This window comes from Cyprinodon tularosa, unplaced genomic scaffold (assembly GCF_016077235.1).
Source record: "Cyprinodon tularosa strain WSP-4 unplaced genomic scaffold, ASM1607723v1 ctg526, whole genome shotgun sequence".
Taxonomy (NCBI): domain Eukaryota; kingdom Metazoa; phylum Chordata; class Actinopteri; order Cyprinodontiformes; family Cyprinodontidae; genus Cyprinodon; species Cyprinodon tularosa.
In genome coordinates, this window is record NW_024039259.1 from 1,016,726 (window position 1) to 1,041,732 (window position 25,007).

A 25,007-nucleotide genomic window follows, 5' to 3' on the forward strand; every position below is an offset into this window, starting at 1 on the left:
CGGAGAACATTAGGTTGAGATGTTCAGCTACTGTAGAGCTAGTGAGCTCTCCTTCTGAGGGTAATACAGCCTTTCTTCCACTAATGAAGAGCTCAATCAGCTGGTTTTAAGTTTACCTGCATGTTCAGTGAGATAAAGCCCCTCCCATCTAAGACTGAACATCTGCAGGAGGCACAGAGACAGAAGGTGGAGGACTGGAGCAAAGGGCAAGAGCATAAAGTCTTTGTGATTCATTTGGTGATGATCACACTGCAAAAACGATCTAGAAATAACTGAAAAAATGTATAAAATTAAGATTATTTACGCTTAATTTGAGTAGATAAATAATATGATTTGACAATGGAATGAGTATTTTTACTCTTAAAATAAGATATTTATAATATGCACTTCAAATAAGGCAATGCAGTTGTTTTTTCAAATGTAAAATGTCTTGTTCCACTGGCAAAGTGTGTCACTTACCTCCTTAATCAAAGAACACATGCACAGGTTTTAAGAAAAAAAGACTTATTTAGATTTCCATTTTTTGCAGTGCAGAGTATTTTCCCGGATGTTGGAGCCCCATGTTCAAATATTCAAACATGTTTGGTCAGAAGACTCATAAAGACATGATTTAATAATGGACAAAGTACCACAGAAAATTAGAAAATCCCCCTTTTTTTTATTTAGTTGAATTTCATCACAGTCATTATGTACAAGGAAGAAATGTCTCATTTTCAGGTCAAGAACGTCTTTTTTCTCTTTACATCTAGATTTTTTTAACCAGCCAACTTAAAAAACAAAAACATAATAATCTTCCTGGAAGCACATTAGCTCCACACACAGATTTTTATTTTTTTTTTAGCGGTGGAGTTTGAATCACTGATCTCCGATTCTGTGACTCAGAGTAAACAAGCTGACTTCAGCCCAATGTCACTACAATCTTTCACACTCATTTTTCTGTAGCAGAAATAAAAACCAGAAGTCCATTAATAGTTAAATCACTTTATGCACCTTCTTCAGTGCCGATATATTATTTTGGTCATTCTTTTAGGTTTTAGGTGTAGATTACTTTGGTTAAAAAAACATGTTTTCATGGCCTTTTTGCATGAAGTGTTTAGAGTTAGTGGGTCAAAGGTGAGCCGTTAATTATGGGTAAAGAAAACAAATAAAAACCAGCTCATGTCTGCAGACTGAGACACATGATGCAGATATTTTTATCTGACCTGCTTTTCATGCTGTTTTCAACTCTTAAATTGCTCCAACATGCAGATCTGCATTTGTTTAATCCATTTGACGCGGAAATATGTCATCTGGGCTGCTGGGAGAAAATGGGTTTGCAGGATCTGCAACTTCCAGGCAGACTGGCCTCTACTTTGGAGCAAGACAGTTTATTACCAACTAAACTTATTAAAATTAGCTTCTGCCAGATTCAAGCCAATGATTTACAGCCTTCACTTCTTCTGTGCATAAAAACTATAGACTATGAATACGGAAAATGGCTGGACATTTCTATTTGAGCACTTTTCAGGTAAGGATGAGCGAAATAAAGCGGAATCCATCCATGGATGCGTCGACTGGGAAGGTTTGGATATTTGAAATGGATAATGTGAGAAAAAAACTTATACAGCAAGAAACTGTGTTTTTCATTAACACTTTTTGTGAAAAATATGAGCCCAAGACTACGTTAGAACTAAGCAATGTTTTTTTTTTACCCTCCATAAAATAGTACACAGAATTCCACTAAAATTGGAGTAAAATTGAGTTTAAGAAAAAAAAAAAAACTTGTTTCTTTTAGTCGTAAAACACACAAACAGAACTGCAAACTGTCTAAATTTGCTTAACATGAAAATCAAAATTCAGAGTCAATGTTTTAAACAAAATATGTGATTTTATCCAGAGGAACTTACTTTGTTTATTCCAGAATTTGTGTTTCTGCAGCTCAAACAAAAGGTAGGGAATCTTTAAAAAAAAAAAAAAACCCGGCAGCAAGATATTTCTATCTCTAACCGCTCCTTCTAAAACTAAAGATTCAAACTTTGCTCAATATTCTGTCAGAATAAATTTTAAAACATTTTTATGTTTACTCCATAAATGTCAAAGAAGTTTAGCATTGAAAATGATCACAAACTGAGGTAACAGTAAAAAATAAAAAGTCTAGTTGGGGTGAAACATGCTGAACGAAATGAGAAGATATTACATGAAATATAAAAAAATGTCTTTGAATATACATTCTGTAAACAGTCTTTAGAGATGGATTTTAAGAATAGCTTGATAAAAATACGTATTTTTTTTTAAAATGAAGCTGACTTTTAACAACATCATTAAATACTGAGAGATGATTGCTTCCAGATTAATTAAAAATAAAATAGTAAAAGGTTTCATTTGGGTTCTTTCCAAAAACAGACGGTAAACTAATATGAGCAAAAAATAGAGCAAACAGACCATCCCAAATTAAAAATAAACTAAAAGTTTTACTCCGTCTGTATATTTAGAAAACACCAGTTAAATAAGTTAAATTGACTGTTTTTAATGAAAACTTGATTAAAAAAATTTAGGTCAGTTAATAGCTCCTTTCCATGATATAAGAGCATCCAAAAATGTCCCATTAGATGATAATCAGAAAAGATCTAAAATAAGCTGTGGCTGATTTTGTAGGATTTATAAAAACATATATGGGGGCTGAATTTATCTTATGCTACTTGTTTGAATCCAAAACTAAAGAAACCTTCCTAGAGGTTTGCAGACAGGAGGAGATCAGGCCCAGTAAGTTACCACAAAAGAAAAAAAAAAAAAAAGCCTTTCCCCTTTATTAGTAGATCCCCAAACTGGATTATTTTCTGCACAGCATCCAAGAAGCGTATGGCAAACCCTCAACTATTAACCTGCTTAATCACTGCTACAATTATTCTTCAAGGCACACCACTGTCAGTGTCAAGTCAGCAGGTAAAGGTTTAGAGAATTGATAACATAACGGAAAAATTAGATGCAAGGTCTGAAAATTTAGAGTAAAAATGTCTAATTTCCCCAATCCCTCGTTGATGGCTCAAAAATGAAACCTGGTGAATCTGAACATGATGCCACTGATCGTCTCAGGGAAATATAAAAATGGTAACGGATCAGAAGAGGCGCATAGATCCGCCTGGCAGGCTAATAGCAAAATAAAAATGTCTGTTTTAATCAACAACATGATGTAAATGAGCATGAGAGCAACTTAAAAGCACAGATCGTTGACATCCATCAGAGCTCCATGGTTTGGCATCAGTCACTCATGTTACAGAGGGCTGGGGGGGGGCTGTCCGTTTCCTCTAACGCTGACATCAGGGCTGGTATGAGTGTGTTTGTTTCGTTTCACCAGAGTATGCAGGGAAAAGCAGGGTTTTTTGGTGTGGTTTGGGTTTCCATGCAGTACAGAAGGGAGGACGTGCAGCTGGGAAACAAAACAATGACTGCATGCTGATAGCAGAGGTCTTCCATCTCCTAATAACAGCTCTTTAGCTTGGCTCAGACGTTTAACATCAAACCATGAAATAAAGTAGATCCTGATGAGATCAGTTTTTAAAGGAGGCAAAGAACTCTGTTTCCTTTGTTTTCATTCAAAGTAAGAGTTTTAGTGGGTGATAGTGGAAGATGATGCAGCAATGACTGGTTCAAACCGTCCTCCATAAGTTAAGTCAATGTTTCTGCTGAGCAGCTGGATTTCTAAGTTTGGCATCGAATTTACCGTCAATGTTCTATTCCAAAAATAATAAAGCAAGTTACTGTGGGAGATATGTTAAAAAAATAAAAATAAAGTCATCCGGCTGATGACCAATGGATTATCTACAATAGGAGGAAAAGAAAAGCAATAAATAATCCCTCCACTTCTCCTTCATATGCCATCCTTAGCGGTTAGAAAGGTGATGACCAGAGGAGACTGGGGTGGTTTTGGCGTAACACACTGATGCAGTCACAACCAGCATCGCACAGACAATTCAGTAACTAGAAGATAGGGGAACGTTCAAGAGCTGGTTGGAAAGACCTCCCAAATTTAGGAGCATGGCCGTCGGCTTGGCTGATCTCCAGGTGGTTACACAGCTGGGGGCAGGCAGATGCGGCCGCCTCGCAGGTTAGCTTTGGAGCATCGGTGGGCTGGAGGTGAGGCAGGAGAGGGGAGGAGATCTGGGATGGCTGATAACTTTGGGCTGGCTTTTCTCTGGGTTCTTCACAGCGGTCAGATGTAGCTGGATCATAGTAGGGCCTCGAGAGGCTAAACAAATAGGAAACATTTAAAAGAGTAAGTGAGAAAATGCTCAGATTATTGTTTGTGTTCCTCAACAAATATTTTACAAAGCCTTACAAAACATTGTTGTGTTAGAACCATAAACTTTAATACATATTGAGATTTATTTAAAAGATCGACACCGGAAAAAAAAAATATCGCAATCTAGATAAGTAATTTTTTCTTAAAATATGTGCATTTCTTATTGGATGAAGGCGGTAAAAGAAACATTTTGCCAATGGAACATGACAATTCACACTTAAAATAAGAAAACACAATTGCCTTGTCTTATTTCAATTAATAATTATCTAATCTTATTTTTAGTTTAAAAATACTTATTCTATTGGCAAACCATCTCATTTACTAAAATTACTCTTAATTTAACCCCTTGAACCCTACGGACCCACCGGTGGGTCCAGCTGCTACATGACCTCGTAATTTTACCAAACCCCCAGTATTGATGTAAAAAACATATTTGGCACAGTTTGGTGACATTTATGGATAAATGTGCCAAACTGGCCCCTCCGCCTAAGAAATTTCTCACTAATACCATTCTAAAATAAATATGATTCATCTGATTGAGTCCAAATTTGGTATATTTTTACACAACATTTAGATTTGAAAGTCTGTACTACTTTTTTGTGCTATAAATAATATTTTGGTAGTGTTTTGCAATGTTTACTTCAAAGAAAATTTTGGCGAGGTTCAAAAAATGCAAAATATTTTGTATTTTGTCCCTAATATTTCAGGCAGGGTCAAAGCTACAATGGTGCTGACACCAGAAAACCATTCTATGACATCTTACCTTTACAGACGTACCAAAAGTTTCTTCTTAAATCTAATAGCTTTGAGGCTATAAGTTATTTACTTTTGTGTGTTTTTGTCAGGCAGAAATTTATTTATACCCCCTTAGGGTGTAAGAGGTTAAGATATTTTTTTACTTATTTCTACACTGGAAAAACTATCAAGAAATCAGTAAAAATGTCTAAAATTAAGTGCATTTACCCTTCATTTGAGTCGGTAAATGAGATAGTTTGCCAATGGAATTAGTATTTTTACTCTTAAAATAAGATAATTGGATAAAATGCACTTGAAATAAGACAATTCAATTGTGTTTTCTTATTTTAAGTGTAAATTGTCTCGTTCCATTGGCAAAATGTATGTTTTACCTCCTTAATCCAAGAACAAAAGCGCTTATTTTAAGAAAAAATGACTCATCTAGATTTCAGTTTTTTCCAGTGTAAATTGTTTTCAGTGCACAAAAATGTGAAATATTGTACATTAAGAAAAATATATTTTTTTCCCCATTTGTCTGAAATCCTAAAAGAAAATTGTTGCAATTATTTTCTTTAGAAAGCATCTACCGTAATTTTCGGAATATAAGCCGCAGAAGCTAAATTGCATGACTTGTACATATACAAGCCGCACCGGACTATAAGCGGCAGGTTTTTTATGTTTACACACAAACTGTCTTGCGCTCGCAATGTCCGTCTTTCTCGCCGTCGTTCTGTCTCGTACCACTCGCGGTAGAAGTCTGCTTCCGGAGGACCTCCGCATTCCAGCGCGCGCGGCTACCGTACTTGGTGTGTTGAAGCAAATGTGACGTCAACATGGTGGACAGTAAAATCCATCACCCTAGTGGCCGTTAGCTGTAAAAGTCCATAGAGAAGACGCAAGGTCGAAAAATGGGGAAAAAGTCGCGGCTTATAGTCCGAAAATTACGGTATTTGAGTAAGTAGAGTCTACCTGATTATGATCTAACCTCAGTATAAATCCAGCTCCTCTGTGAAGGCCTCAGAGGTTAGTTGGAGAAAATTCTTGATCAAACATCCTCATGAAATCATCAAAATCAAGGCAAACAGGTCAGTGGGAATACTAAAGAGAAGCCTGAACAACCTAATGCTGCCAGCAGCATCCTATGAGGGATGCCCTCCTCCATCAGTGACATAGAAGCAGAGAAGAAAACCTGCTAGAGGCTGCATAACATGGGAGCAGAACAGAAACTCCTAAATTTACAGCCAGACCTTCAGAGGAAGGATTGGGATGAAATTATGACCTCATTAGAATGGGCTAACCAAAGAACAGGCCTAAACTAAACTAAGAATTTATGAAAATACTCTTAAACTGACATCCACAGATGCTTACCATCTAATCTCACAGATTTTGAGTTACTTTGCGAAGAAAAATGGTCAAAAATGTGATCAGCTAAATAAGAATTAAAAGCTACAGTCTTTACTGTAAAGCTGTTTCTGCAGTGCTAGAACATCTGTATACAAATATTAGCCATACTCTCTATACTTTCTTTCTGATCAGTCCATTTACCTTTTTTCATGCAATATTAGTAAAGTACGTTCAAGTTTATGGTTCTAACGCAACGGGGAAGTTCAGACACCAGCTCTAATGTTTTTATCTTTACTTGCTTTTATTTTTCTTCTATTTTATTGTTTAATTCATGTAAGCACTTTGAATTGTCTTTTTTCAAATGTGCATTTAAAATAAACTTTTTTTGCTCATTTTAAGATCATAGTCGGTTGATTCAAAGTGATAAGGTTGACTGATTTCTGATTCTAACCTTTAATCAAGAAAACATAAACAGGATCTTACCTTCCTGCAGAAGCTAGTTGACACTGAATCACATGATCATTTTCCTATAAAAAAAGGAGTCAACAAGACAATCAGGGAATAGTTTACTCACATGAGCACCGATAAAATAGGTCAAGAAGAGGCATAAAGAATAAGCAGCTCAGATTTTATTTATAAAGCAAACAAAAGGATAAATGTGTTACAACGTGCAGAGCAATGCAAGCTTTCATTTCAGTGAATATTTGGTTCAGATCAGTGGACAACATCTGGATCTCTCTCTGCACAGGCAGCAGGCTGGAACGGTCTCATGCATTGAGCATGTAACACAGACACACACAGGTAATGGGGTAATGTGTTCATGTGGACAGCATGAGGAGACATGCATGTGCAAATCAACGTGAACATGATGTCCGTTTGGGTTAGTATTAGACGGCGGTTAAATGACAAGCTGGAGGAGTTTGTTACGGGCCAGCGAAGCAGCAATAGCCACACAAACGGGCGAGTCGAGAAACTGACGTACAACCATGAGGATGAGGAGGATTTATTGTGCAAAACAATTAAACAAACGGAAGACAAAGGGACACAAAGATCAGACGAGGCGGCTCTTACGAGTCATTCAGACTCTTGTAAGCTTTCTCTGGGGTTTTCTTTCCCCGGTGTGTTGGTTGATGAAGGCGACTGGGGCTCAGGTGGAGGCATGGGCATAGGCAGGGGGATTGGCTTACTCTGTTCCTCTGGGGTTTCAGGACCCAGATCGGAGGCTGGCTGGATTATGATTACAGTGGTACCTGTTGGATTGGAAGAGGGAAATCCTGAAGGCTGTGTTCATTTCAAATCCTCTGCAGATGAAGCAGCTTAATATAGTTTTATATTAATGCTAGACGATGCTCTCTATTGTTCAAATAGAACTAGAGCCACTCTGAAATTACGGCTATGTTGCGTTTTCATTTGTTTCATACAGATAAAAACATCGCCTTACTTTGAGTCCACTTCTTTTCCATCCACTAGACATTCAGACAGTCATATAAAATGGCGTAACCCTTATATATTTCTCTTTATAGTGGTTCGGGCCTTCAGACACAGCCAGAGTTACTCCAAACAAACCTGCTACTGAGCACGGTTGCTGTGACAATTTAACTCACAGTAATGGCTACCTAGCTTTTTGAAATGGCAAAGCTAGAGTATGCAGAAATTTACTCCAGTATACTCTGGCCTAAATGGGGACTTGTTGAAGCAGTGAAAATAAAAGAAGAAGTTCTTATTTGTGGGCACGGTGAACGAGCTACAACGCCTGGTTCACATGGCGAGATAATGGTGGCAAATTTCCCCCAATCTTTCTCTTAATCCTATGAGCCAATCCTGTTCTGTGTGGTTAAAGACGGATCAGGTCTGCTCGGAGAAATGTTAGGATGCCTCTGTTCATAAATCCAAAAAATCCAATATGTTGGATTGGCTTGGCCCGATATCTTAGCTTGTATGGTGTTCCCCAAGACAGGGTTCCTACAGCATAAGGCAAGTTAAATTCAAGACTTTTTAATGCCACTTGGAATAAAAATTTAAGACCAAATTCACAAGAAACACAAGAAAAACCTGCTTGTGACAACTTAACCCAAAGGTTTATTTTAACATAAACCACTGCACTAATGTTTCAAATTTTGAAAAGCTTCCCATACAGGAAGAAAGCTAAAAACACAAATGACAGATTTATTTTAACAATTATTTAACTGAATTCACAAACTTTGTTTTAGCAGGGAACAAAATAAATCAGTTTTAAAGCCACAACATAACCAGTGCTAAGTCTTTTTTGCAGCTATTTTTCTTTGTATGGTTTTCTTAGTCTGTTTGATTTGGTGATAAGTGGAGGCGTTGCAGAAACAAGGGTGGAACTAAACTGAGAAATACCGGCTGTTTCTCGGTAACTTGATTTTGATGCTCTGTTTTTCGTGCTTCATATGTGACTCCACTGCCCTAATTCCCATCGTTCCGAGCTTGAATCGCTTCTTGCACTAAATCCACTGATTACATTTATACTTGCTCATATTTTCCAGACAAAAAGTAAATGGCGCATCTCCCAAATGTCCCGGCCGCAACAACGCTTTTATTGGTTCCGCTATCGGGACGGATAGCAGCCATTTTTTTTTTTTATTAAAAAAAAAGGGTCAATTTTAACGTTTTATTTAGGTTACAAAAATAAATCATAATAAAAATAATCCTATATATGATGTTTCAAAAATTCAGACCTACGAAAGACTGATTTAAGACATTTTAATACCAATTAAGGCCTTAGTTTTATTTTGAAGAATTCAATGCCTTTTAAGACTTTTTAAGGACCCGCGGGAACCCTGCAAGATGAGAGTAGGACGCCACCTGTTGAATGTGAGGAGTAGCCAATTGGAAAGCGATTCCTGAGGAAGATAACATGATAACTCGCCAGTGTAGCAAGTAGATCCACTGATACGTTCTCTCCGCTCCTTTAACTGACATCTTTCTTATAGTAAAGTTTTTTCTCTGTCAAAATTAGTCCACAGAATTTCTCATCTGACCTCATCTGCTTTTGAGGTTTTGTGCATTTTCCTGAATGAAATCTTTTTGTTGTTCTTGCTGTGCAGCTTCACACTACTCCCTGTTGGAGCAAACCTGCTTTACCTCCAATTTTATATCATATGTTTATAAAGTTTTGAAAATCCCCCTACAATTTTCAAATATAACGATGATGTTAAAAGCAGTTGTCCTAATAGGTCTCTAAAAATATTAACTGTTTATTAATTGCATTTTGTTTAATGTGGAAGAAGAATCCATTAATACAAGAAATATTTCATTTCTACTGCAACCAGATTTAAATTTTATCAACAGTTTTGTGTATTTTGCATCATCTTTTTTACTAAAATGAAGCTTTAAATGTTGTTAACGAAACACTCAGGTTATCTGTGGAAATAAATCATAATGATGATACTTTCCTGTACTCATCAATGCATCTGCATTCATCCAAGTTGTATTTGTTCCTTTATAATCTATACAGTATCAAACAAACAAAATCAGACCCAGAACTAAAGCACCGAGCACCTACCTCCGTCCTGATCCGCTCTGATTTGGGCCTCCAGGTCTTCCGGATCAACATATTGGTAGTTTTCATCATCGTCGGGGGGCTTGCACTTCCCGCAGCAGAAACAGCAACAGCAGCAGCAGCAGCAACAGGTAAAAAGTGTGCAGCACAGCACCACACTCTGCAGGGATTAACAGAAAAAACTGATTTACATTACATGGTATTAGAATGCACAGAGGCTGTTGATATATGTCAGCTTTAATCATTAATATCGGCAGGAAGACAACTGTCTAAGACTGCATCATAAGGATCAAACAGAGATCAGCGTTAGGCTTTTCTTATGCAGAATCTGAAGTTGTATGTAATGAAGCATGCAGAGTTAAAACTAATAGTTCCAGCTGCTAGAGCTGCCATTCTAGACTCATTTAATTTGCCTTCTTATAACTAAAAAATATGGATATAATAAATCCTGTAACTATATAAATAGTTATTGACATATAACTAAACCAAACAAAGTCAACAATAAATAGCTCTGTAGGATTGTAACTTTACATTTTATGTCAGCAACAAAGGCTACCAGCATTACTAACCTTAAACCACCACTTGGACATGAGGAAGTAGTATTTGACACTTTCCTCTCCGAACTGTTCGGATACGTAAAGGCCCATGGAGCCATACTCGTCGTAAATCCTCCTTTTGTTCTCGTCGTTTAAAATAGAGTTGGCGTTGTTAATCTCCTTAAACTTCTCCGCTGCATCTGGGTTGTCTGGGTTCTTGTCCGGATGGTACTTCAGTGCAAGTTTCCTGAAAGGAGAGAGAACCGACTCTAATGAAAACTCCCCACGGTGCTTTTATTTGATCCTCACATCCTGAATACATTTTAAACTCCTGAAAAAGACACCATTTATAAAAAAAAATCTTTTTGTAGTTTAAAATGCAAATTAAAAAAACTATTGAAGTCAGAATATTTATGTGCTGGAATGTCTGGGCTTTTAAAATGTCTTGTATCCTATAAGGAATGTATTTCTAAAATACATTTATTTTAAAGATAATGCCTCTTTATGTCATTACAAAAAAATCTTAATGTTTATTTAATTTTTTTAACATTACCTTGTATGAATCTACTTTCATTTGGCTTTTACTTTGATACAGCTAATTACTCCACTGAGGTACAACAACAGATTCAAGTCTATTCTATTATGTTAAGTTCTATACATTATTGATAAAGTGACTAAATGACTCCACAAAGAGATAAATGTATTCCTATTTTTTAAAAAGATTATTGTATTTAAAAAAATAACAGCTAGAAACAGAAAGAAATGTACTTAAATGTGGCAGACAATAAAAAAAAAAATCGGCTCATGATGAGTAAAATTCAAGATGATACTCAGCATAAACAATGTTATTTGGCAGAATCTAATGGTTCAAAACAAGACAGAAGAGACTTGGTAGTAAAAAGGTAAATAATTCGGATTACCACACATTCAGACAGCTCACCTGTATGCCTTCTTAATTTCCTCAGCTGAAGCTCCTTTCTCAAGGCCTAGTACCTTATACACACTCTCCCCGGAGGTGGACATCTTCCTTTGGGATCGGGCAGAACTCTGTTCAGCCATGGCTCACCTCTACAAAAATAAAAACAGTCATATCAACGAAATAACAAGGTAGGTATGTATCAAATTAGAGAGCACGTTAAAAATTCGCAAGACTCTGAACTCCCCTTTGCTGAAGCTATAGAAGCCAAGCAGAAAACCACCTTAAGCAATCTTAATCATTTTTGTTTATCAAAAGACCAGAAATAAACGTTATAAAAATAAAGGCTCAGATTAATGAATTCATATGGAACGAGAGCTTTGGCCTAAAAAACCCAAAACTTATGAAGGTGAGGCATTAGCATGGGTCGCACAGAGAAAACGTAAGAAATAATGTGTTTTTGTTAAATTCCAAGAGCTGGGCTGTGCCTGTATGTCCTTTCATGCAAAGGATTATGAGACTCCTTACAGGTGCTGGTCATAAAATTAGAATATCATGAAAAAGTAGATTGATTTCAGTAATTCCATTTAAAAAGTGAAACTTGTATATTATACTCATACATTACATACAAACTCATATATTTCAGATGTTTATTTTGTTTAATTTTGATGATTACAAATGACAACAAATGAAAATCTCAAATTCATCATATCAGAAAATTAGAATATTACTGAAGACCAATAAAAACAAAGGATTTATAGAAATGTTGGCCAACTGAAAAGTATGAACATGAAAAGTATGAGCATGTACAGCACTCAGTATTTAGTTGGGCCTCCTTTGGCCTGTATTACTGCAGCAATGCGGCGTGGCATGGAGTCGATCAGTCTGTGGCACTGCTCAGGTGTTATGATAGCCCAGGTTGCTCTAATAGTGGCTTTTAGCTCTTCTGAATTGTTGGGTCTGGTGTATTGCATCTTCTTCTTCACAATACCCCATAGATTTTCTATGGGGTTAAGGTCAGGAGAGTTTGCTGGCCAATTAAGAACAGGGATACCATGGTCCTTCAACCAGGTACTGGTAGCTTTGGCACTGTGTGCAGGTGCCAAGTCCTGTTGGAAAATGAAATCTGCATCTCCAAAAAGTTGGTCAGCTGCAGGAATCATGAAGTGCTCTAAAACTTCCTGGTATGTGGCTGCGTTGACCCTGGACCTCAGAAAACACAATGGACCAACACCAGCAGATGACATGGCACCCCAAACCATCACTGACTGTGGAAACTTTACACTGGACTTCAAGCAACGTGGATGAAGTGCCTCTCTTCTTTTCCTCCAGACTCTGGGACCTTGATTTCCAAAGGAAATGCAAAATTTACTTTCATCAGAGAACATGACTTTGGACCACTCACCAGCAGTCCAGTCCTGTTTCTCTTTAGCCCAGGCAAGACGCTTCTGCCGCTGTCTGTGGTTCAAGAGTGGCTTGACACAAGGAATGCGACAGCAGAAACCCATGTCTTTCATACGTCTGTGTGTGGTGGTTCTTGAAGCACTCACTCCAGCTGCAGTCCACTCTTTGTGAATCTCCCCCACATTTTTGAAGGGGTTTTGTTTCACAATCCTCTCCAGGGTGCGGTTATCTCTCTTGCTTGTACACTTTTTTCGACCACATCTTTTCCTTCCCTTCGCCTCTCTATTAATGTGCTTGGACACTGAGCTCTGTGAACAGCCAGCCTCTTCAGCGATGACCTTTTGTGTCTTGCCCTCCTTGTGCAAGGTGTCGATGGTCGTCTTTTGGACAACTGTCAAGTCAGCAGTCTTCCCCATGATTGTGTAGCCTATAGAACTAGACTGAAAGACCATTTAAAGGCTTTTGCAGGTGGTTTGAGTTAATTAGCTGATTAGAGTGTGGCACCAGGGGCCATCAATTTTGAACCTTTTCACAATATTCTAATTTTCTGATATGATGAATTTGAGATTTTCATTTGTTGTCATTTGTAATCATCAAAATTAAACAAAATAAACATCTGAAATATATGAGTTTGTATGTAATGTATGAATATAATATACAAGTTTCACTTTTTAAATGGAATTACTGAAATCAATCTACTTTTTCATGATATTCTAATTTTATGACCAGCACCTGTATATCTCCTTAGCATCAGTTGGTAACTTTGCCTGCTCCCTATGCTAAAGGGATTATAACTGTAGCCATACAGGCTCAGTTCTCTACCTTCTTCCTCACTGTCAGAACTATTTGGACAAAATTTATAGTAAGCGTTTTAGAAAGTTCTTATCAATTATAATAATGTATCCTGGTTGAGCCTTGAATCACCCATTCTAAGGTTTACTGTCTTAACTCATTTTAAAAGAAGCCATATTGTTATTCTAATCATGGATGACTGATGCAAAAAATTAGTTCAGCCTCTTCATCTTTATGCACAATTATTCACAGTCTAGTTTAGCCTTTAGTTCATTTTACAGGTTTAAGCCCATTTTCAGGTCAGTAAAAACCTTTAGAAGGATGAAAAAGCTGCTGTTAAATGGATGATTTAGAGAAGTTCTCTATCATTTACTCCTCGTCCATTGTAAGGACATAAAGCCAAGTGATGGTGAGGGGTTCATTATCGGTAGAAAATCAATCACCTTAACCTTTACCAGTAGAGTCTGATAATTAAAAAAAACTTCTGAAAAAAATACTGCGTTTGGAGAAGTTTTACAATATTTGCTGCCTAATTAGCATAAGAGAAGTGACAAGTTCTTATGTTTTTTTTTTTTTTTCAGGGGGAGAATGAAGTGGAGAAAATTATTACATCTAGTCCTGGTGCAGCTTTTCCATTTCCAATACGATACCAATAGTGCAGCTTTGAAAATTGACCGGTTTGGATACCGACTAGCAGCATGAATCTTACGTGCCTTTATTACTTCTTTATTACTGAATGTTAAATAAAGGCTTGATAGAGAGATATTACTAAACAGGGAACAAAAATCAACAACAATAAGTATGAGAACAAAATGACTCATGTAATATTAACCTATACGTTACAGAAGCAGTGTTTCTATCAGCAGCATCCATCTTTTTTCTGTCATGCTTATTCCAAGCGGGGTAACGTGGGGTGCTGGTGCCTATCTCCTGCGAAGTATGGGCGAGACGCGCGGTACACCCTGGACAGGTCGCCAGTCCATCGCAGGGCAACACCGAGACAAACAACCAATCACACACACAATCACACAGAATTTAGAGAAGCCAAATAACCTAACATCATGTTTTTAGACTATGGGAGGAAGCCAGAGTACCCGGAGAGAACCCACACATGCTCAAGGAGAACATGCAAACTCCATGCAGAAAGACCCCAGGCCTGGACTCAAACCCAGAACCTTCTTGCTGCAAGGCAGGAGTGCAATCCACTGCGCCACTGAGCAGCCCCAATATGCATGTATCAGAGATTGTAAAGGCTTGTCAATAAGAGTGTAGTAATATGCCGACAATCCGGTGCATCGACACGTCTGCAAGATTATCGATTCATGCTTTTTTTTTTATTACTCTGGTCTATTTTTATCCATTCGCTCCTGGACGTAAGTCTGACTCCCGTGCTGCGGTGGAACTAAACCTATTTTGCCCTCCTAACTTGCTTCCTTTAGCCACTATGCTCTTTCTGCTTGCACACCCACACTCGCATAAACAGTAAGCAAGACAGACATGGCGGATTCTTGAGTATCGAAAATTATCGAATCGTTGGATAAGGAAATATATACTGAATCAAATCGCCATAACGGGTGCGATTTACACCCCTACTTGTCAATATAATCACATATTCTACTTCTGCCTAAAATCCAACTAATATCCAATACTAAATATTGGATCCAAACATCACTAATTACACCTGATAGTTATAGACCCAAAACACACACATATATATATATATATATTCAGAATAACTTTTAAAGCAAATAAGTGATAAAAATATTTTCTAGACCTACTTACAATGTGTAGATTTCCCTAGCCTTTCCTTTGCCATTGTAAAAAAAATCATCTATTTCTTAAACTTCAAGAAAGATCCAGACCACCAACATTTTAACTTCAGTATCTTTACGTAGCATTCAACCCTGATTCCAATTTTAAATTTGATAACAAAATGTGTCCTCTGTATTTAAGATTGGGAGACGGAGGTTTAAACCAGTGATCCTAGAACCTCTTCAGGACAGAAAGTGCCTCGCTCTCTAATAACTAATCCACTTTTTTTTTATTCACTACATCTAACTACAACACATTAATAAATAAAGTTCAGCACTGAATGTAGTGATCCTTTATGAAGAAGAAACAGGGAAGGTAATTAAAGAACCTGATCTCAACAGGACAGAAAAACTCATTAACAATGTTTTATTATTGGACAACTACAAAACACAAAAGGATTCCTGGTCGACCATGGAGACTGTAGAAACCAGCACATCTATTACTCAGCCATGCAAATAATTCCACAGCGGTCATTGGCTAAAGAAGATTACATTTTGCTGATTTAACAGATTACCCATCCAGGTCTACGTCAGAGAGGCCCGTTGTCCTGGTCTGAGTCTGCCTGGACAGCTTTACAAAGATGAAACACAACAAAGATGCTCCTACATGAACACAGCTGCAAGACGAAAAGAAAAAAAAAAGTCAGCAGAGGGAAATAATCTGTTTCAGGGAGAACATTTCCTCTGCCAAAGTAAAGTCAAACAAATCCATTCATCCAAACCAATATCATGATTGGACAAATTTTGCAAAGGTACCTGTTGGATCTTAGCAGGTAAATCAGGTTTGCAAAATAAAAATCAAATTAGACACAAATCGGATTCATCCCATTCTTCAACAAATATAAATTGAGGTTTATTATTTGATAACAGATAAAAAAATGCTATAAGTAATGGTCTTTACACTTACAGTTTTATTTATTTAAGGAAAGCTACATAATAGTTTTATAGAGTACAAGAGCAGGTATGAGCGCCTGGTTAAATAATAACTGGAAGAGAAATTACCAGATTTTTAATGTGCCATAATATTTAAAACTAAAATCTATGATTGGATAGAATTAATAGATTAAAATATTTAATTTCAAAATTAAACAGTAACAATTACTCCTAGTGGTGCCACATAAAACATTTCAGTTATGATAAATTAATCTAAAACTTCTGTTATTTTGACTTCAGCAACAGATTGTAAACCTTTAATGAATAGTAAAATGCTTCTTTTATCCAGCTGTGAAGCAATTCACAGAATAAGGGGTGGTGAGGCAGCCATTCTGTTTTACACTATGCTACAAAATGCTTCAGAAAATGTTAATAAATAGTTAAATTAACTGAATTAACAAAAACATAAAAAAATAAATACATAATATTGTGTTTATACCATAAAGAAGACCTTTAAGTTGTGGAAGAATATTGTTGGTATATGTTGTATGTTCATACCAGAAAGTTACTTTTACTTAAATATAAATTTCTAAAATAAAATATGCCAATAATAAAATCATAAAGGTTCTTAAGTATTTCATAAGTAATTTAGTAAAGTAGGAAAAAACCCAGATGAAACAGCAAAGATTTAAAAAAAAAGAAAGGGAGACAACCATAAATCTTCTTTTACTTAACAAAAATCAACTTTAGCAGGATGTATGGCTGTCTGTTAAGCAGCAGGCAAAATTCAGGGTCCCTCGTTTCAGTTTTAACAAGTAAAGTAAAGCAAAGTTTTATATTTTCTTCTGCAAACTGATTTTAACAAATTGAATTCAAGACATAAAACTGCCAAAGAAGATGTGTTAAAGTAAACTAATGCATGCTTGCAAAGCTAAAAGCAAGTTAGCTATAGGGCCAACGTTAGGCTAACCAATAAAAATCTAAATTAGTTTGGGACAATTATGTAATAAATAGGATCATCATTACATCAAATTATTCATCTTATTTGTTCTCAACGTTTTGACAGCTCAGTAAAACATCTAACTTCAGCAAATGTTTTTACTGAAATGAAACTAACCCATTTAGACCGATTTCCGCAGAGAAGCTATGTGGGGTGGTTTCCTCTCAGAAAGAGAAAAATAACCTTTTTTATCTTTCTTTGTACACTGTCAGTTCTATGGAGGACCAGTTATATATAAATACTCAATAAATAAATAAATAAGCATACAATTAATTGCCCGCAAAAATACAATAAACAAATAAATGCAGGTAGAAATTCAATTATATAGTGAGACATAAATGTATACATCTCTTTTAATTAGCTTCTTTATTTTTTCGCCTTTGTAATAAATACCTTATTTATTTATTGTCTGTTATTTATTTATTACTTATTTTTTTAACTATTTATTTTTGTGCATGTTATATTATTTTTGTCTGTTTTATTCTTCCTTTGTATTTTTTTTACCCTATTTATTTATTCATTCGATATTTATAGAGAAAATCCCGTGAATTTGCTTCTACTGTTTCCCATCTAATTAGTTAAAAGCCTCTCAATGTTTACACCCCTTTCACAACTGCAGCAGATGGTACTTTCACTCCGTAGTCTCACATTCTGACTCTTAAAATGGGTCAGTGGGGAAGATTAAAGTCAGTTTGTTGTTCTTATAAACAGAAGAAACCTCAGCGGAACCCATTAAAGTCACATCTTCCAACATTTACATAACTGTGTCACACTTTAATACACCCAAAACTAAGCTGCCGTGAGAAATCAATGATAGAGACACAATTATAACATCTGAAGCAATAGAAGAAAGTTTGGTTTAAAATAATGACATAAAACAACAACCTATGTCAAAATTAAAAGCATATATAGGTACATTTCCTCCTAAAATGTAAACGTCTTACAAGAAAACATATTATGTCAGCCTGAATTGCTGGAGGAATGATCGTGTTACATAACAACATACGTTGTTCTCAGGGTATGAAGGAGAATATCACATTCAGATGTTTTCCTGTTCACTGGAGCTAAAAGACTTTCATTGAGTTTACTTATGAATTTACTGTTTATCATAAATTTTCATTTTTGAAAACTTATTTCTTAAAAAAAGTAAAACCTGAGAAAACAGTGTGATCCAAACTGAAACCAACAATAAAAACAAGTGAAGTTAAATTAAATTCAGGACCCAAATAAATCTGGTATAAAAGAAGTTCATCAACGGACATGCTTTTCCCAAAAACGCAGCAGGTCCAGATGGCGTTCCTGCAGGAGCCAAGATATCTGATGTAAATATCTTTTACCAAACAGGCTGCAGTGGCTGTTTGAGAGTTGGCAGAGATGGAGGCAGAAAACCGAGCCCTTCTCAGGAACATAAACAAGTTTGATTCCTGATCTGGCTCCCACACTGAAGCCATCGATCAGTCATCACTGAGCCAGATCTGTTAGGTTAATGGCCCAACTGCAGTGTTTCTGATTCAGGCTTTATAAAAGCCTGTTTGCATTCAAATACAATCATTAGGAAGCTAACACTGATAGCTTAGAACAACTTCTGATGATAATAATTCATGATTAATAGTGATAATTTCTATCTCAAACCTCAGCAAATGTACTGTAAAACCCCTTTATTGTCCCACTATGGAGAAATTCACTCTCTGCATTTGACCCATCCCCTTGGGGAGCAGTAGGAACCGAGAGTGGAGGCTGTGGGGATTGAACCTGCTACTTGCAACCTTCTCAGGACACAAGCACACTGCTCTAAGCACTAGGCCAACACTCCCCACTAAAGCAGCTGAATCTCTCTAATCTAATCTTAAATTGGTTCCAAAGAAAACAAAATTACATGGTGATATTTGATCATAATCCTCTGTTGTATGTTTAACTTGATAAATGGAAAAATAACACAAAGAGATTTTTTAGAAAGGACTATAAATAGAAAAACCTGAGAGCATCTGGTAGCATCTGATACTGGTTTGCGGCCAACTCAGAGCTTCTTGTCAAAGACGGCAACTGAGGAAGAATCATGTGAAGGCTTCAGGCAGCAGCAGCAGCTTTTATTAAGACCCTACTGTGTGAAAAACATCCAACACTTAGTCCAAAAATAACTGTCTTTGTTAAAAATATCTCAGAGAGCTCCAAACAACCAGCTCAGAGTAAAAATTTTAATCAAACCCGAGTAGCTAAATTAAAATCACCTAAAATCACCTGAGTAAAATTATGCTTTTATGAATGAATGTCAAACATCTCAACTGAAAATAACAAAACTGGAAAATATATATAATGCAATTAAAGCCTGAGTGTTTTGTATATAGAACTAATTAACTGTTAATAATGGTATTTGTATAATGAAGAGACAATAAGGTTATGTTTGGAGGACAGTAGAACCCGACATAAAGAACAGCTCGTTGTTCCGCTCTTTGATGGGTAAAATAAAAGCATGCCAGTTTTAACACAGCTGCATTGTTCAACCGAGCTACAAACAGCCTCTAAACTGATCCAACACCTTTTAGAAATCCCAAACAATAAACTGTAATGAATAAATTAGAATTGATTCAGATAAACTAGACTAAGTGTTTTATCAGCAGCCAGCCCAACAACCGGGAGGATATGAGTGAAAAGTCTGATTAGTGTAGAACAGAATGAGGTAAAAAGTGAAAGGTAGTGACGGATAGGATGACAAATATCCATAATCGGATAACCAAATGGTAGCCTGGGAGAGTCGCTGAATTTAGGGATGAAGTCAAGTGAACTCTGTCAGTCAGATAAATCATTTTAGAAATGACCAGATTATCTCACACAAGCCACATGTTCCATTATATGTATTTCTATCTACTGTCCGTAGACTTATTACAGCCCTGTTTGCATTCTAATTTAGAAAGCTTTGTAAAAAAGAACAAAAAGATGCCCATTTGCAGTGACACTTATTCAGCAATTCTGCCAACCAACAGGGATGTCCGCTACAAAAATGATCCAGATATGCGATGTCATAGGTTCCTACCGAATATTTTCATCACCCAAACTATTTAAAGTCGTAACAGCGGCTGATAAAGGGTTTAAAAGGAAATCTGTTTGGACTTTCATAATATAAAATAGACAACAACTATCAGTTATTTTAGCATATGATTAATCTAGTGATTTTTTTTTAAACGATCTAAAAATATATACTCTAACTGAGCTAAAGACTATAAAATAAACAATAAATATGTGTTTAAAGCAAAAAAAAAAAGCAACATAAATTGGACAGTTCAAATGCATTGCAAAAAAAAAAAAAACTGAGATCAATGCTCAGAAATGTGGTTCATATCCACAAAGAAGGGTTTAACCAGCGCATTCAGCTCGGCAAAGAACTCATGCCCTTCCTCAACACTGAAGTCCTCAGACATTTTTCTTTCGTTGTTTCTTTCTTTGCACAGGTAAACAGCACATTTCTTCTTCTACGCTTGCATTATTGGCAGAGCAGACGCTGAATGCGCACTTTCATCTGGTTTGGTCTGCCGGCTTCCGTAGCGTCGTGAGCGCGCCGGCGCGCGCTTTCAGGAAATCCTATACACTACTGTTTATGCTCTAAAAACATTCTAAATGACTTCGTTTCGAGTAAATTCTGGATGCTACCCACTCAGGACACTTGGAATACATTGGACGAGCAGTATGGAGGAATATTGAAACGTTTTTTGTGGACCTTTCTGTCTCGGTCACCATAAACCTCCATTATTTGAATGTCAGCAGACAGCAAGAAGCCTCCCAGATCTCCAGATGCATTTGAGATATCAAAAAAGTACTCCAGGGTGTTGTTCAGCATGGGGGTGAGTAGAAAATGAAGGCTAATCATGTTTTGGGTGTACTGTTCCTTTAATGAGTTGGTGTAGATGGCGATGGCTGAAGGCCTTCCTGATACCGTCTGCCTTACAGTGAATTTGAAGGTTTTAGCAAAATTTCGGGAACAATATTCTACTAGATATGTAGACCTAACCCAACAGTCTATTTCTTATTATTAGAATTTAATGGCTTAAAATGTTTTAGGAGTATATTTCTAATAGTTAATTGTTTTTGCATTTCTTGTGATCACTGTGTTTCTCTTTACATTCAATACCAGCGTTACCATAGAAGCCAAGTCCTACTGACCATTTCATGCTACAACACCAGTTTACTATGCTTACACGGTTTCGCCACATGTAATAAGGTGTGAAGATCTTTAAAAACTCATCCAGTTAAATTATCTGTGATGAAATAGAAAAACAGCAAAAACATGGATGATTCTTCTGAAAATGCAAGCTTTGCCTCCACAGTTTGTGCTCCTCTCCGGTAATGTGAGTACTTTGTTGTCCAAACTTAGCCCTACTTCCAAGACAAAACAAATGTGTTTACTTTGTTTTACATATTCAAAACCAGGAAGCCTTCTTTTAAAGGCTCCAGGTCTTCTGAACTGCAGAGACTTTATATGACTATTGAATAGTTTTAATTATGCTTTAGCGGAGTCTCTGGTTGTGCATTCTTAACAGTATCTTATACAGTTTTCCCTCATGATTTAAGGACATTTTTATACGGCCAAACCAACCCCTTATTTTTCACCCTCTAACCTAATTACATACTACCAGTTCAGGTCATTTTATCCACTTATTTCTCATTTTCCTCACCAAAAAACATTTTTAAAAACTGTGTAAAAGATCTTTAGTGGTCAAGTATGCCTTGATGCTAACATCTTTGAATTTTGATAAAATGAGCAGGTAGCAGGCTTTATAAAGCTTTAGTTGAGTCTGACACATGTTCTCAAAGTCAAAAAAGAATAAATTAAAATCCCTCTTTACCTCCAGGACATTTTCATTATCAATAACACATTTTTTTCAGTTTCAAGTAACAGAAAACACTCTGCACAGTCTTTAATTTATTCTGTGCAACCAAAAAAGGAGATTGCAGACCTTAACCTCACAATTTATAAGAACTGCACTATTAAAAAAAGAAACTATACAGAAATAAGCTCTGTAAATCTTGGCTATTGCAACAGAGGCAGGAATAAAGGTTTATATGTCACAAATGTTATGCAAAGAGTATTAATCCTCAACATTATTAGATACACCAACAATAAAGATCAGCAGTTTTTCATCCCTTAAAGATTTACAGTTTTTTTTTTTTTATGTGCATTCTTAAAAACTCTTGTCAGGGGTTAGTTTATCATTTAGCTATCAAAGACATCATGGTTTGATTCAATAAAAATAAGATCTCGGAGCTGTTTTTGTTTGCTAAAGGAAGAAATACCGTTTGACTCTGGTCTATTTGTCCTTGTGGAGCTCTAATCCTTTGCTAATCCCCTCCAGCTAAGAGAGAACCCTTTTCAATGTTACACCTCGCCATTCATAAATGTGCCATTTTTCCATAGCGGGAGCTAAGCAGCCGTTTCTACTTATTGCACAGATTTCCATCCAGTTTCTAACCCACGTAGAGCGGTTCGTGACGCTCACCAGAGCTGTTAACATACGAAACTTTAAAACGTCCATGAAACACAACCGTTTGAATACATTTCTTTTAAAAACTCTAAATACTCAGTGTATAATAAAACGAACACATTTACTGTTTTAGAAGCGCTGTTTCATTAAGGCTTCGCTAGTTTCTGCCGTTAGCTAACGTTGAGCTAGCTAGTAAGGTCCGAGCTGAAAAAGCCTCACCTTGAGTAAACTGAACACCGTGTATCTCGCTGTAAGGTTAACTGGACCATAGAGGCACCCGGTTTAACGTCCTGGACGGGAGTTAACAGGTCAGAGACACGGTTCCGTTATCCCGGTAGGAAGGTAATGACAGACCGCTACTTGCTGCGCTCGCAGGGTCGCTCCTCCTTCCAGGAAACACAGGATGTGCCATGATGCGTTCAAGGCCGAATCCGCGTGTCAGAAAAATGATGGTCGTTGAAATCAAATACTTCATTTGGATACTTTAAAAATAAATAAGTTTTACCTACTTATGCCAAGTTAAAGAATTATTTTTTTTAAATTAGGAATAATAATTTTTGATAATTTAAATATCTAATTTTGAACATAGGCTAATATGAACCAAGCTTGGCTAAAGTTAGGGTACAAGTTGTTGTTTTTTTCTGCTGAGTCATAAAGTTATTTTCCCCCCAAAATTCTAAATGTTGATTTGGACCCTGCTTTAAACTCACTGATTCCCAAAGTCTTGATCATTACAGAGGATGATAATCATATCTGTTGAGCAAAGGGGGAAGCTTTGGATGTAACACAAAAATAAAATACTTTATTATTGTATTATTAGGTGTTTATTCGCCTTCAGGGGGACATAATTTCCTTTTTCCATTAGCAATTAGTTACTTTATTGCTGGTATTTTTTAAAATAATTTTTGGACATTAACTTTTGCTCTGAAAAGGTATGGCAAACAGTATATATTTGCAAACCACGGAAAAAGTCCACAAGCAATTAGTCCCATTAAGGTGTAATTTTATTTCTATTTTTATTAACTTTTTACGGAGGAGGATTAGGGCCACTGAAAAAATAAAAAAAATGTAACCGATTTTTACATTTTATTTTAGTTTGATATGATTAAAGTCACAATTTTGACTTTTTTTCTCAGAATTCTGACAGCTAAAAAACATATTGGCATCAAGCAGTAGCCATGTCTGTCTTAGAGACTAAATCTATTGTTTTAATCACCTTCTGCCCTTACATTATGAAATAGCATCATCGGGGACCACTCAGGGACGTAAAAAGTCGCCTAATTCCTACATTTTCCAATAATGTGTTACTGGCCCTCCCAAACAACTAACACCTTGTCGGTGAAGCAAGGTGCTCCCACATCTCTTCTTTCATGGTGCCCATCTACATTAAGATCCGATATTCTGAGATTAAAGTCAGAATCCTAAAGAAAAAAGTCAGAATTCTGAGATTAAAGTGATATTTCTGAGGGAAAAAGTGATCATTCTGAGGGAAAAAAAAAGAATTGAGATTAAAGTGAGCACTCTGAGATAAAAGTCAGAATTCTGAGTGAAAAAAAGTCAGAATTTTGAGATTAAAGTGATAATTTTGAGATTAAAGTGATACTTCTGAGATTAAAGTGATACTTCTGAGATTAAAGTGATAATTCTGAGATTAAAGTGATAATTCTGAGAAAAAAAAGAACTGAGATTAAAGTGAGAATTTTGAGATTGAAGTGATAATTCTGAGATTAAAGTGATAATTCTGAGAAAAAAAGTCAGAATTTTGAGATTAAAGTGATAATTCTGAGATTAAAGTGATAATTCTGAGAAAAAAATTATTCGGAGGAAAAAAAGAATTGAGATTAAAGTGAGAATTTTGAGAAAAAAGAGAACTCTAAAATTAAAGTGAGAACTCTGAGATTAAAGTGAGAACTCTGAGGGAAAAAAAGTCAGAATTCTGAGGGGAAAAAAAGTCAGAATTATGAGATTGAAGTCAGAATTTTTCCCCATACTAAACTGAAATATTAAAAAAAATAATTTTTTTTCCGTGGCCCTTATCCTCTTCCGTACCTTTTAATGTAAAACTAAAATAAAAAGGCAAACCCCCCCCCACACTGACAAATTTATTCCTGTATGACCATTTAGGTTTCGTGTTACTCTCAGAGAAGATGCAGTCTATCTGTACCGCTTCACCCCTTCATATGTGCGTGATCTTAGATCTGCGGGCCAGATGGTTTTCTCTGTCCCAAAAACTATTTTTATAAATCCAGAGGACTAAACTTTTGCATTTCTGGATCCGAAGCTGTGGAATAAATTGCCACCTGTGGCAGCTAAAACG

General features: G+C 36.3%; 1 protein-coding gene across 3 annotated transcripts; it reads right to left on the bottom strand.

Annotated features, from left to right (window-relative positions):
* Positions 1 to 638: 638 nt before the first annotated feature.
* dnajc5ga (DnaJ (Hsp40) homolog, subfamily C, member 5 gamma a) lies at positions 639 to 23,099 on the bottom strand. 3 transcript variants are annotated; one of them, XM_038304144.1, is made up of 7 exons: positions 22,910 to 23,099; positions 11,361 to 11,488; positions 10,454 to 10,667; positions 9,888 to 10,044; positions 7,546 to 7,608; positions 6,842 to 6,885; positions 639 to 4,225 (listed from the first exon to the last, which is right to left on the bottom strand). In XM_038304144.1, exons 2-6 carry the CDS (start codon positions 11,477 to 11,479, stop codon positions 6,878 to 6,880), a joined length of 561 nt encoding a protein of 186 aa, XP_038160072.1. In that variant the 5' UTR covers positions 11,480 to 11,488; positions 22,910 to 23,099; the 3' UTR covers positions 639 to 4,225; positions 6,842 to 6,877. The 3 variants fall into 3 exon arrangements, with proteins under 3 accessions (XP_038160072.1, XP_038160071.1, XP_038160073.1); XM_038304143.1 differs by having other exon boundaries at positions 7,430 to 7,608; XM_038304145.1 differs by lacking the exon at positions 7,546 to 7,608.
* Between the last annotated feature and the right edge of the window lie 1,908 nt (positions 23,100 to 25,007).

What these genes read in the sequence shown, in the direction of transcription:
- dnajc5ga (XM_038304143.1), bottom strand. Translation starts at nt 11,479, where the DNA reads ATGGCTGAACAGAGTTCTGCCCGATCCCAAAGGAAGATGTCCACCTCC. An exon ending in GAAATTAAGAAGGCATACAG is followed by an intron (nt 10,668 to 11,360) that starts GTGAGCTGTCTG and finishes CTCTCCTTTCAG; the next exon opens with GAAACTTGCACTGAAGTACC. An exon ending in CAGAGCGGATCAGGACGGAG is followed by an intron (nt 7,609 to 9,887) that starts GTAGGTGCTCGG and finishes CCAATCCAACAG; the next exon opens with GTACCACTGTAATCATAATC.